At 42.6% G+C, this 13,336-nt stretch overlaps 4 protein-coding genes across 6 annotated transcripts; 1 reads left to right on the top strand and 3 right to left on the bottom strand.

Moving 5' to 3' along the window:
* Window positions 1-95: 95 nt before the first annotated feature.
* LOC128261280 (60S ribosomal protein L24) lies at window positions 96-1,068 on the bottom strand. The gene is made up of 3 exons (XM_052994893.1): window positions 933-1,068; window positions 742-817; window positions 96-680 (listed from the first exon to the last, which is right to left on the bottom strand). Exons 1-3 carry the CDS (start codon window positions 935-937, stop codon window positions 294-296), a joined length of 468 nt encoding a protein of 155 aa, XP_052850853.1. The 5' UTR covers window positions 938-1,068; the 3' UTR covers window positions 96-293.
* A 350-nt stretch (window positions 1,069-1,418) lies between these two features.
* LOC128261593 (membrane-associated progesterone receptor component 1) lies at window positions 1,419-2,220 on the bottom strand. The gene is made up of 2 exons (XM_052995373.1): window positions 2,173-2,220; window positions 1,419-2,104 (listed from the first exon to the last, which is right to left on the bottom strand). The coding sequence occupies exon 2, from the start codon at window positions 2,093-2,095 to the stop codon at window positions 1,493-1,495; it is 603 nt and encodes a 200-aa protein (XP_052851333.1). The 5' UTR covers window positions 2,096-2,104; window positions 2,173-2,220; the 3' UTR covers window positions 1,419-1,492.
* A 64-nt stretch (window positions 2,221-2,284) lies between these two features.
* On the bottom strand, window positions 2,285-4,635 carry LOC128262518 (dynein intermediate chain 3, ciliary). The gene is made up of 2 exons (XM_052996822.1): window positions 2,881-4,635; window positions 2,285-2,737 (listed from the first exon to the last, which is right to left on the bottom strand). The coding sequence occupies exons 1-2, from the start codon at window positions 4,426-4,428 to the stop codon at window positions 2,396-2,398; spliced, it is 1,890 nt and encodes a 629-aa protein (XP_052852782.1). The 5' UTR covers window positions 4,429-4,635; the 3' UTR covers window positions 2,285-2,395.
* A 316-nt stretch (window positions 4,636-4,951) lies between these two features.
* Window positions 4,952-13,093, top strand: LOC128262108 (uncharacterized). 3 transcript variants are annotated; one of them, XM_052996172.1, is made up of 7 exons: window positions 4,952-5,107; window positions 5,187-5,635; window positions 9,741-9,872; window positions 9,999-10,414; window positions 10,478-10,550; window positions 11,274-12,575; window positions 12,646-13,093. In XM_052996172.1, exons 2-7 carry the CDS (start codon window positions 5,189-5,191, stop codon window positions 12,772-12,774), a joined length of 2,499 nt encoding a protein of 832 aa, XP_052852132.1. In that variant the 5' UTR covers window positions 4,952-5,107; window positions 5,187-5,188; the 3' UTR covers window positions 12,775-13,093. The 3 variants fall into 3 exon arrangements, with proteins under 3 accessions (XP_052852132.1, XP_052852134.1, XP_052852133.1); XM_052996174.1 differs by lacking the exons at window positions 4,952-5,107; window positions 5,187-5,635 and adding an exon at window positions 6,096-6,146; XM_052996173.1 differs by lacking the exons at window positions 4,952-5,107; window positions 5,187-5,635 and adding an exon at window positions 6,906-7,112.
* The last annotated feature ends 243 nt before the right edge of the window (window positions 13,094-13,336 follow it).

Genomic DNA, 13,336 nt, shown 5'->3' with positions numbered 1-13,336 from the left:
CAAGTACTTCTGGTAAATCTTATATTGATATCCAATTAAAATGTTTTATTTGATTTGATGTTTTTTGATCCAAAATGATTTGCAAAATCACCATGTGCATTTTTCTTTTTTTAATTAATTCCACTTTATAAGAAAACAAGAACACGCGATAGCTTTTTTTTTTTGATCACCGCGAATTCGCATTCGCGGCTTTTTGTTTAATTTTCAATTCACTTGTGGTTCCTTAAATCCTGGATTAACTTTAGCACATCACTACCGTCGAGGAGGAGATGGTTGGTTGGGTTTACCGGTGTTTACCGCTTGCCTCCGACGCGGGGAGCAGCCTTCTGCGTGACCTTGGCGGCCTTGGCCTTGGGCGCCGACTTCTTGGCGGGAGCGGGGGCAGCAGCCTTCTTGGCGGCCTTGACGGCACGCTTCTGCTCCTTGGCCACCTTGATGGCCTGGTCGCGCTGCGCCTTGCGCACTTCCGGCTTCATGTTGCGCTTGGCCATGATCTCGGCCAGCGAGGCGCCGACGATGGCGCGCTGGAACTTCTGGGTGCGGCGGGTGCGCTTCTTGGAGGCCTCCTCCTCGATTCCCTTGCGGTGCTTGCGGCGGTACAGCACGGTCCACGTAACCTTGCGTGGATTGCGCTTCATCAGGTAGGAGCGCTCGCACTTCTTGTCCAGGAAGGTGAAGGACTGGAAGGACGAAAGCGTTCATTAGTCACTGGAGTCCACGGAGTATCCCCGGAGTTCTTACCTTGCCATCGACCTTAACCATGGTCTTGCCATGGCCGGGGTAGATTTTGTACCCGCTGAATGCACACAAGCCAATTCTGTAAATGAAAACACACTTATTAGCGGGGGCACTCTATATTATTGCCGAAATAGGCTTGGCCTATGCCAAATAACACAATTAACCGTGTATTTGCACAAATTTCGATAACATACTTCATCTTGCTGGCGTAGAAACACGAAAAGAAAAGAAAACGGAAGTGGAAACGAAAAGCAGAGCCAAATTAGTGTGGCTGCCGCGTGCGCAGAAAAGGGGCTAAAAAATACTTCCACGTGCCGACACCGTGCTGTTAAGTGCGTGCTGTTAGGCGCACACAATTTGAAAATTTAAATTTATTGGGATGATTTCTGGCACTTATTTTTTTATTTGAATTTGTCGTTTTGGGTTACTTCCTATATTTGTTCCTTACAATATTTACACGAACTTCTGTTTAAAGTAATTATATAAAATCTAGTTAAAATTAATATCCACAAAGCTTTCCAAAACAGAAAAAAATGTACCGAAGATTAGCAATTAACAAAGCTATAAGAGCTCTTTTGAAGAAGTATTTAATCGAAATTAAATTTTTTTTATTCGAGAGATTTCCTTAGACCCAATTCAATCAATTGACCCAACTATTTAAATGTAGTTCATTTGTATTCGAAACGGAGTCTTTTATTTGTGCGGTTTAAGTCAGTTGAGTTTTATTAAAGTTTCCACAAATTTTATATAAATGTTAGCCATCCTGAACCTGCTGTTCCAACTCAAAATCCTCCTCATCCGCATAGTTGGTTTGCGGCTCTCCTTCGCGCAAAAGTTTTCCAACCAGTGGATACTTCTCCTTGTACTGCTGATCCCACTCCCTCAAAGTGTTCATTTGGCTGATCGAAAGGTCGCTCAAATCATCGAATTCCTCGCTCTCATTCGACTCCACCGAGAAATGGATCAGGTTCCGTGAAATATCCCGTCCGGCGTAGGTTGGATAAACGCCACCTCGTCCGTAATAGTGCTTGGATCGCGAGACGTCGTAGACATTAAAGTTGATGGCCACCAGGATGCGACCGTCCTCCCGGTTTCCGTCGTACTCGCGAAGTTCAGGGACCGTAAAGTCCTTCCGTAGAGGTGGAAGCTTATCCTTTCCCACATCGATTGGACCTCCTTCCCTTGGACTCTCATAGCGATGACCTTGATGACGACGCCTGGTAAGTCTCACAACCTTGTAGAACACGATGGTGGAAATAATCACGAGTGTTATATTAATCGGCATCTGCTTAATGGTGCTGAAGAAGCTGGAATACCAGGCTAAGCTCTTATCCATAACCTTGGAACTGCTGGCCATCCTGAAGTTCTGAAATCAAGAGTCTGGAATGGATTAAAAAAAAAACAAAACAAGATGTTTAAGCTTCCTGAATATACCCGGCAAATTTTCAGTTACTGATTTTATTTGTTTAATGTCATATTAACAGCCTACTTTTCTTAATTATATCAAACTTTTTTTATTTTTTTTAAATATCGAATCACAAAGCGATTTTTCTTGAGCCCAAACTTGGTTCAAATTGCTTTTATTAAGATGCATAAACTGGTTACATAATTCTCTATGAAAATGTCAAGATACAATTGGTACAATACAATTCCTTCCTTATTGCACCGGCATCGGTGCATCCCTCTCGAAAACAGTGCGTTCCGTGACGAAAACCCGCTTGGATCGCTTGTTGGTGACGCTTTCGATGACCTCGTTGAAATCCAACAGAGCCCGGCTGAATTCAGTGTCGTTCTCTATCATCCTGAGGAACATGGTGGCCTCATCCTCCACTTTTGGCTCCTGCTCCTTCTTGGCCTGAATTTTCTTCTTCTTGGCGTCCAATTTCTCCTTGGACTTGCGTTCCTCCTCCAGATGAATTGAGGTCAAGCGCTTCTTCAGCTTAATCTCCTCCTCGCGAGCCTCCAAAAGTTTGCAGCGCGATATCTCGCGCTCAAACATCTGCACTTGGAAAAAATAAATAAGAAACCAAAATAATAATAATAAAAACAAGAAACCTATTTTTTAGTAGAATTAAAAGTGAGTTTCCCTCTCAACAAGGGTAAAAAAAAGAACGATTTCTGGAAAGGATTACTAGAACTTACCGCCATCATGAGGGACTTCTCCTTGACAGTGGCATTGCGCATGCCCTCCTCCAAACGGAGCATGGCACAGTCGCCGTTGGCCAGACTCACGGTGAGAATGGATCCGTCCGGCTTGAACACCAAATGGGTGATGGCGTGCTTGTACTTGATGGTCATGATTGGCTCCGAGTGGGACATGAGCAGGTCCCAGAACTCCAGGTTGCCCTGGACATCGCCGATGCAGAAGAGCGAGCAGCGTCCCGTGCTCCAGGCTCCGCTGATCACCTGGTGCTTGCGGCGGATGTAGAAGGTGCTGGGGCAGTTCTTCACCTCCTCCGACCAAATGCGCACCCGCCAGTCCCCGATCAGGATGAAGTTCTTCACGAAGAAGGGATTGCGCATCACGGCGCGAATGGGGCCGGCAAATAGGTGGTAGCAGCCGACGAGGGTCTCCGGCGGAGTGGCTCCCTTGCGGTTGCCCACGAACACGTAGCCCATGTCCGTACCAGCGATGTAGCGCACCGGGATGGTGTACTCGAACTCCAGCACAGTGACGCCATGTGCGTCCTGTCGGTTTTGCTCCTGCCTGGGATACGGTTCGGCCAGCACCTCGTATACCGGCATGAGCAGATCCCGGGTGTCCCAGTACTTGATCGAGCCATCCAGCGAGCCGGAATAGAACTCCGTGTTCAGCTTGGAGTGCACCCAGCAGAGGGCCGAGGTCTCCTCGCGATGGCTAGCCTCCAGGGGGCACATCGCCTTGGCGCCGCCCATGCTGTCCGTTTGCCAGAAGCACACCTGACCCTCCTGCAGTCCACCCACCATGTAGTTCTCATCCCGAATGCACACCTTGGCGATCCGGAGCACGCTTTTCGTATCGAAGTGGGCCACCGGACGAATGGCGTCGTCGAAGTCCCAAATGTAGATCGCATTGGCATTGTTGTTGCCAAAATCCGGCAAAATGTTCAACGGCTTTGAGTAATCCGGAGACAGGCTCCTCGCGTTGCAGTACGTCAGGAGAAACTGATTGGGATCGTTGTTCAGCCATTCACACATCTTGAGAGTGCGGGCGGGAATCCAGAGGTCGTGGAAAATGTGAATGCCCCTGGCCGCAATCTTCATGCTAATCCCACTACCCAGATCCGCAGGCAGATCCTCAAAGAAGTCCTGATAGATGTTGACAGCATTGTTGGCCGAACTGATGTCCATAACGCTGTGCATCAGTTCGTTCACCTCGATGCCCCAGGAGTCGTCGCGTTCGACCTTTTTGCGGTAGCGCATTGTGGACTCCTCGTCGGCCACATTCACCTCCTTGACATTCCAGCCGCCCTCGAAGTGATTGATCCCGTGCGAATCCAGGGTCACGTTGTGGGTCAGAGCCGTGGACACGGCGTACTGCTCGCTCAGCTGCGTCTTCTCGTTGATCGGATTGCGCAGAATGTACTTGAGGCGCAGCCGTCCACTGGACTGCACACTCAGGATCATCTCGTTGTGGTCGGAGAAGAGGCACTGCCTCCCAAAGCGGCGACGCTCCCGCGACAGGATGAACTGGTTGCCCATAGAGCCCATCGCGATATCTGGTTTGGATTACTTTACTTATTTACTTGGTTTCGAGATTTTAGAAAAAATATACACAGTTTCCTGGTTTAAAAAATATCTATACATTTGCCACAAATTTTCTCTAAAGACTGTGTTTTCCTTTTGTTAAACAAATTTATGAAATTACCACAAAAAGAATGAAGGAATATAATAATAGCTCTGACTAGTGTGGCTCGGAATACTTTCTTTGTACAATGTTAAATAGTAAATAACGATTAATCATTATTTCTGTTCAAACTTACTTTTTAAACTTTGAAAAAAGTGGTTTTGTATTTAAAATTTGTAGGCAATAGTAAAAAAGTCATTTTTAACATGTACAAAAATCTTTACCAAAAATTACAAATATTTAAACTTAAAATTTTAAATTACAACTTAACAGTTTGCCAACAGTTTCCGGTTTGAAATTTTCCAACACTGCTGCTTAAGGGTGACCATTTTTGGTACTAGTGCAACGCGTTAGTGTCTGTGGCACGAGATGTAACAGGTAGTCAAAAACGGTCACTCTGAAGAAAAAAGAACGCGGAAAACATTCAACATTTTTTGAAAGCGTAGCGTCAATTAACCAATTAAATAGTGCGCAAATAAGAACAAAAGCATTGTTGCGTTGGCATTGAGTGTCCAAAAGTGATTTGGATCAATTTGCAATATGGTGGGTTCCCAGGAAGACCAGAACTTTAGATATTAGCCCATTTTTGTGGTGTGTTTGATAGCCATATCTTTTGTTTCAGAGATGGACCTGCAACAGTTCCTTTCTTTGGAGCGCCAGCAATTGGAAAAGGAGCGCCAGCGCCTGGCCAACCAAAACCCTTGCCCCGCCGCCCTGCTAATAAATTCCACTGACCCCAAAGTGCAATGTCGCAGGGCCAAGGAGTTTACGGAGTCTATGGAGGCCAATGAACCCGCCACCGAGGCGTCTTCCTTGGCAACCGGCAGCCAAAACGAAGAACTTCACCTGGAATTGCACCTGGATGGGGTGGATGGGGGGGAAATGCCCGAGAAGGAGGCGGTGGAGGAGGTACTGCACCCCAGCCCCTCGAAATCGACCAAGGAATTCGCGAATCAGCGCCAGCTGCTCGTCGGCAGCGCTCGTCAGTACAAGTCGCCGGATGCGTCGATGCGGCGCAATTTGGAGAACGAGCGGCCGCTCAGTGAGAACCGCTTCCCAATCCGTCGGTCGGTGAGTACACTGAAATAAGAATAGTATAATAAACTTTTAAAATATCATATATGTACATGAACTGTTCAAGTTGCATATGTACAAAATAACAAATCGCTATATTGGAATGTAGTAGTTGATATTCACTAAACTAATATCAAAACTAAGTAAATTTGATTTAATAAGCATATTATTCACAATAAGAGTTCACGATAAGAGTTGATCTATAAAGTCATATTTTGGGAAATATAAATTTAATCTAGGTTTAATATAAATTTTTTCTGTGCACATCTAGTGATCCGCTTTTAAGTTCCAAAATGTGCGTTGCGCTTCACTGGCGCCTCTTACCGCATCGCATTGCCAATTAGTCAAGCGGCTGGCCATAAATGTGCGAAATTTGTTTCTCTACGCCTCGTTGAGCTAATCATGTATTTTCGAGCACTTCCCAAAATCTTTTCAAAACTTAATATCAGTGGCACATGCGATTTCAAAGTGTTCTTATTCTCAGTTCTAACTAGCTGTGTGCAATTCAGTGAGTCGAAGCTTATCGAGATTTTAAAGCCCTAGTACCTGTTTAAACCATGATATAGGTTTTCATTTATTTTTATTGTTTTTTTTTCTTAAGAAGTAAATATTTTAGAATAGCTTTCAACAACTAGTTCAATATGGCTTTCCTTTTTTATGTTACACCCTTCCCTGCGATTATTTCTGCTTCCAGTTCCAAATAAGAAGCTTCGAGGTAAAAAAAACTCGAGCTCGACAAATTAAACTGTAATTGAAAATCTATTTTTAACATATTTTTATATGGCCATTTTAGTAGATAACTTATATTGTCATCTTCCGACTTATTCAGTTGTAAAACTTGAAATCATAGAACTAAGCTTATCAGAGTTGTAGTTGTTAGAGCATTTACTTTTACTATACTAGCTGCATTTGTAATTAGAGAATTTAAAGTTGCTTAAGGCGCATAATAAATAGATGTCTGGGCATTCCCGTTTTCACTTTTCAATTTGCATTATTTAAATGCTGTGAGTTCTCGCAGGGCTAGTCAATAATTGCTTGTCCATAGTTCACCCTACCGTTTAGATAGCATGGCCTATCAGTTTGCACCCTCAGCTGTGTGTTTGTGTGGATTCGAAAACAGCCAAATTAGTTGGGCATTTTAATTATTCACATAATTTCTTTTGACTATTCCGTGTTTTGTTGCGTTTTGAGTTTGGCCTCGTTTCCTTCCGCTATCAATGTTGCATGGCTGTAGTTTTTTGCTACTGTACAAGTAGTAAGTCCATTCCGTGCTCCAGTTACCAACCATTTCGGCTCTGCTCTGTGAACGAGCCATAGCCATAGCCATTCGCCTAATGAATTTGCTGGCACCGCTCTCAGTTGTAATTCGAAGCTCGTTTGTTGCGTTTGCTATTGTTGACTGACCTGAACTTGAAATTACTTAGCACACTACTCACTCGGTTCTCTATAAACCCACCAAATTTACCCACACGAGGTGAGCGGAATGTGCGGGTGTGCCGCTGATTGCCGGCAAATCTAAAACCCATCGAATGGAACACAATGAAATGGGCAGTCTAATTGACTTGATTTGGCAAATGCCGGCAAGCAAGCGCCAACAAGTTAACCCAAAAATCTAAATGACGTAAACCAAATATTGAACGAATCCTAAAAATACACAAAACTGACATGGTTCAGTTAACCCTAAGGAAGTTTAAATTTAATTGTCAATCAATAAATTGTCTAACTATAATTCGCCAACGAATTATTCGGCTTTGATTTTCAGTAACATTTATTATAATTAAACTAATGTTTATAAACCGAACTTTTTTTTAAAGAATTAAACATAGATTAACAAATTCTCTCCCACTTTTTATTTCTTAAATCCAAATTATATATTTTTTCTCTATAACGTGTATGGCTTATAACTATAATTTTGTCGACTCACTTCCCTTTCCAACGTTCATTGGTGTGAAAGTGTACATTCTACATGTGCTGGTCACGCCCACCAGTCAACTCCGCCCTGCGATGAATTTCATAAATTGCTAATGATAATGGATACAACTATTGCTTCCTTCCTTTCCTATAAATTTAAAAACAGGTCAATCAAACAAACACAATTCATTTCTTTCCGTTTAACTGAAACTCCAAGCTGAATTACAAATATTATCAAAATTGTATTAGAATTGCATGCATTTTCGTGTATATACATTCATACATAGATAACTTTTTGCTAATAAAATTGAGGCACACACGGAAACTTGAACACCATTAGAATTATACTACTGTGTTGTAAACGAAAGTTATGACCTGGACAAAAGGTTGTGAGCAGACAAGTCGTTATTAAACTGCTTGTTGAGGATTGCCGAACTTATCGTTTTCCTTTCTTCATGACGTTGCTTAGGGTAAATTGAGGTCATTTGACTGTCAAAGTATTCAACAAACTTTTAATAATACCTTTTTAAATTCATTGAACTGCCCTTGAACTTACAACGATGCGTGGCGACAACAAAGGCATCCATTCCCGTTCAGCTTTCACGCGCATTTTCATCAGTTTTCGCACTTTTCGTACACAAACTAGCTGGCACTTAGTTAACCCAATTTCCAGGCGACACGCAACAAAATGCGATGAATGGGCGTAGTAAACAGAGTCGTTGAAATTGCCGAAATACAGTGGGCTTCTTAACTTTACAAATATGTCTAACTAAATATTAAAAGATATTAATATTAATATACCAAATTAAAACAAATATCATTTGGTTGGTTCAAGATCTAGAAATGTATATAATAAATAAATTGGTTTTCTTAAAGACCTAAGGATTTCAGATTGCAAACCACTGTTGTCTAGGCTCTAGAATTTGGTTAAAGGCATAGGAAAAAACTGAACCCGGACTTGCCTCCTTTTCCCCCCAACTAAGATAAACTGCGTGACCCTTAATTCAGGTCCCTCCTTGCCAACACTTAGTCAACTGATTTGCAGTCTTTATTTTGATATTTTCCTTGACCTGAATTGCTGGAAAGCTATTGCCTTTTTAGCTTTCATTGTAGGACTCAACGTTTTGCCAACTATTAACAATCGCCAGCTTAAATTGGTCTTAATTATGCAAAGCAGAAGCAGTTACTCTGGTATCCTCGGTCTATTCAAGCACTCACCTCAAATGATGAAAAAGTTAAAACGTACTTTAATTAAGGCGCACATCATCAGGGCTAATAGTGAGCGAAGCGTAATTCATGCAGCTAATAAATTGAAGTGCAGGTTTCCTTTCGACTGCCGGAGGAACAGCTCTAGGCTGAAACAGCTGGGTCTTGTTGATAAACTGGCGTGGAAAGGCGTCGCAGCCGAGTGCCAAAGGCGCCTTTAGTCGTTTTACGAAGCGTCTCGTCCTTTATGTTATTATTTTTGTTACCCTTCATGGGAATGAGTATATATAGCTGAAGGATGAGGATAAAGAAACACAATCAATAACAACAACATTGCCTTAGAACTTGTAAAATATATATAATGAATTTCTGTTCAGACTGTACTATACTATTCCTGAAATATAGTAATCAATAGAATAATGTAAATATTTTAAGTGTTTTTAAAAAAAACGTAGCATTTAAACCATGAATAATTCTAAAAATATAGCCACTTATTCATGTGGAATTAAATTTATTTATTTTTATAGAACAAGCTTTAGCTCTTTAGTATCCGAGTAACTAGGTAGCAGCATAGTCGGCAACTTGTCTACAACTTGTAGTTTGGATTATATATAATTTTGTTGATGCCATCGGTGCACGCGATTTGCGATGTCGACGGCATAAAAATTATGTGCAAAAATGGCAGTAGGCATTGTGGAGTGTTCGCTGGAGCAGCTCCTGCTGAAGTGCTGAAGTTCTGGTGCTGGTGCTGCTGACCCCAAAAAGCGGACGGAGAACGGATCCGGAATAATTTGTGGCCCTAGCCACATATAAAAATGTATACAAGCTTCTTGCTGGTGGTTAGTGTCGCCGAACGAAACACACAACGCGAATTAGAAAAAAGAAAAGGAAAAGAAAGCGCCCGATAAGGAATATATGAAAATATATACACTTACCCCCCAATGAACCACTCATTACTCACATTTCTTTTCTCTCTCGCACGCAGGATGATATGGAGCAATGGGTTACGGACACATTTTATTCGTACTTTCCCGGCTTTAACAATGAAAATCAGAAGCGGCAGAATTATTTGCGTGAGCGACAGCGCGAGAACCAGCAGAACTTTCTCAAGCACCAGGTGAGCGTTTCGATATTACCATGCGAAAATATTTTGATTATGTGCGGAACATTTGTAGTGCTAGGCAGTGTTAGATTTATGAGCTTATAATAATAAATGTTTTTATTTTGTTTGCATACCCTGTAGATGCTTCATCCGCCGGTCACCAAGCATCCGCGACCGGGACAAGTGAGGAAGACATCACAGCCAGCCGCGGTTCCGGCACAAAACCGCTCCAGCCAATCCAGCACAAGCACCTCCAATCACAGCACAACGGATAAGACTGACTTAGAGTTAATTGTAAATAGTAATCCCAACTATGTGCCGCCCAAAATTCGGCCCGGTACAACACGTCAAAAGCTCCTCCACGATCTGGGACATGTGGAGCTGTCGAACATTGTGACTGGGGATGGCATTATGGAGCGGAATCTGCGGAGTGCCGAGCTGGAAACGGCTCGCAAGAAGGATTACCAGCGGGATTTAATGCAGCAAATTGATGAGAAGCGTCGGTCCATAGAGTTGCTAAGGGAAAAGGAGCGTCGCCAGGAGGCGGCTCTGACCAGGTAATCCATTGGATGAATACATGCCTTTCACTATATAAAAAACAATTTGATATTTGCCAACAGACGGCTGGAGGCACAATTAAAGACAATACAGTTGGAGGAGCAGTTGGAAAAGGAGCGCCTGCGAGCTGAAAAGGTAAGAAATAATGGCAATACCTATATTAGTGCTGATATTATTTAAAGTCATTTTGATGACTCTTTAAAGAAAAAAGCAAATAACATATTTGCACAAAGAAATCTACGAAATTTGTTAGGTAACCTAAATGTAGGTTTTAATTGGCGATATCATACGTTTTCTTAGTTTAAAACCTACTTTTAGTTTACTTTAATAAATGATGCCATATTAAATTTGAGAAACATGTCTTTGTTAAATATTAAATATATTTGTATAAAATGTTTAATGGTATTCAATCGGAAATATATTAATTTAAATTTTGATTTCCTATACATTATAGATTTTGAAAAGAAATATATATTTATATTTTTGGAGCCATTATAACCAATATTTTAGTCTTTCTATCACTCTACCAAACCACACACTTTATTTATAAACAAGAGGGTAACAAGCCGATCGAAGAACCTTGAGTTTATTTATATAAGTAGATTGTGATTCCAATCAGATTGTAATACCGAATATTCGATTAGACGTAATTGCCCATTGATTGGTATTACCATTAGATTCACAATCTTTGGCCCCAAAATAAATGGCTGGACAGAGAAAATGAAGTGTAATTGATAGGAGTATTAGGACCACCGATTTCGCCTATCCAAATCTAATGATGGTTAATTGCTATCGCGCTTTGTTTAAGTAATTGAATTAAGCTAAACCTTCTCTAACATTTCTTCACTGTGCTGACAGGCTCGCATCGACTCGGAACAGAACCGCTTGATGCGTGAACAGTTGTTGGCCAAGCTGGAACAGGATGCCCAGTTGCTGCACGCCAAGGAGACCAACAATCTAGCCGAAACGCCCAGGACAACGCGCACCAAAGGCAAGAGCAACAACGCCAATAATATCAGCACAGAAGGCAACGCCAACAGGGTGTACAAATATTTCAGTAACTCTGCCCATCACGAGTACAGACGTGGTCAGCCTTTGCCGCCGGCCGTTGAGCTGGACTTTGAGGTGCCCCAAATGGCCAAGATCGAACGCGAGTGCTTCCACCTGTGCGACAAGATTTGTCCGCTGTGCGATGAGCCGCTCAAGAGCTACGAGAGTTGCTGTCTGCGATGCCAGCGGAAATTGGCTTTAAAAATGAAAAAAAAGGAGCCGAAGAGGAATGGAGAAACTGGAGAGAAACCAAGCGATGACTCAGAGGAGGGCAAGGAAGAGGAGGAGCAGGAGGAGCGGGAGGATGATCGTCCGGAGGAGTCCAATCACAACTGCCAGAGTAGCTACGCCCTGGTGTGCCACAAATGCGAGCGCCTGTACGCCATGTGCAGCCAGTGCCTGGCCAAGAGCGATGTGTGCCGGGCATGCCAGCGGGAGCGGAATGTCTGCATGAATTGTCGCCGCAATCTGTGCTCGTTTTGCCTGGAGGAGGTGGCCTGCGGCAGGGACACGGAACGTACGCATGTCAATGACACGGAAACAAACAGGGAGCCGCCCTCAAGTAATTCCTTTCAAGTTCTGGAACTAAACTATGCTGTGCCGCCGGCTAACGATTCAAAGGCCAGCAATGTAGCCGATATATCGCCACCATACTCTGTCAACATAGCGCGTAATTCGGTGTTCCATGCTGACTACAAGGCCACGCCTGTGAAACCGTCTTTCCTCGAGCAGCTGCCGACAACCTCGGGCAGTGCCAACACCAGTTTCGAGCTGGACAGCGCCGACGAGCAGGCTGTGGAGCGGATGCGACGCCAAACGGATCAGCGGCTGTCGCGCTACCTCAAGAACTACGGCGATCTGGCCACCAAGCAGCACCAGAAGTTGCAGCAGCTGGAGTTGCAGCGCAGCAAGAGCGAGTCCCGCAATCGAGGCACTCAGACGACACCTCAATCGCTGGCTAGACGGGATGTGGTTCTCAGGGAGGCGGCTGGCCACAATCTATCGATGCCGCTGCTGCGCGAAATGCCCAAAATGACGCGGCAGGAGACTGGAGCAGCCCTGGCTGAAAACGGACAGCGAAAAATGGACAACCTTAAAAAGCGTTGGGAGGTAGGTTCAAATATTTTAAAAAGTTTCATAAATCTTTAAATTATATATATTTTTTTTTGCTCTATTTTAGGTTCCTGCCGTGCAAAAGTTCACCGTTTCAACAACATCGCCTAAAATCCTTACCCAAGTGGGTGCCATAAGAAAACAGCTACAGGCAGCGCGATTCTTTGATGATGTAGTTGATCCGGAAGATTATTGATGACAAGTCAACCATTCCTTTGTTTTTAACAGCAAAGTGATTGCGTTGACACCCCCTTTTTATCCGAGCAAAACGAATTTAATTCTGTTTGAAGTCTTCACATTTTAAAACATTTGCCATTTTTATTTCACTTTAACATCATTTTGTAAACAACTCATGTAGTTATAGCTTTATAGTAAGCTGATTCCAAGTGCTTCGGCTGTTTCGATCAGCAACTTTAATACGTAAGTTATAAAGTTTGTTAACGTTTATTGTTCTTTTTTTACGTAAATTTATTAACTACGAATGTGTTAATTAAAAGGATACAATTAAAGACAAACTTACCTAAACTTTCAAAAGTTTCTTACCTAAACTGTTCAAAAGTAACAGCTTATTAAGAGCAGAATAAATTTGGCGCGGCACCATCATTAGCTTAATAGATCGAGGTTTTGGTTGTTTTTTCTAAAACATTTTTTTTTTGAATATTTAAAGTTGTATCTAAAGAACTTTAAATCTTAGTTTTAGCTAGAATAGTAACAATTATTCAACTGAAATTTGTGTTCTGACTACTGAAGTTATAACT

The sequence above is a fragment of the Drosophila gunungcola genome, unplaced genomic scaffold (genome assembly GCF_025200985.1).
Source record: "Drosophila gunungcola strain Sukarami unplaced genomic scaffold, Dgunungcola_SK_2 000001F, whole genome shotgun sequence".
NCBI classification, from domain to species: Eukaryota; Metazoa; Arthropoda; class Insecta; order Diptera; family Drosophilidae; genus Drosophila; species Drosophila gunungcola.
The sequence above is the reverse complement of the archived record's forward strand: the minus strand, read 5'-3'. Positions and strand labels throughout refer to the sequence as shown.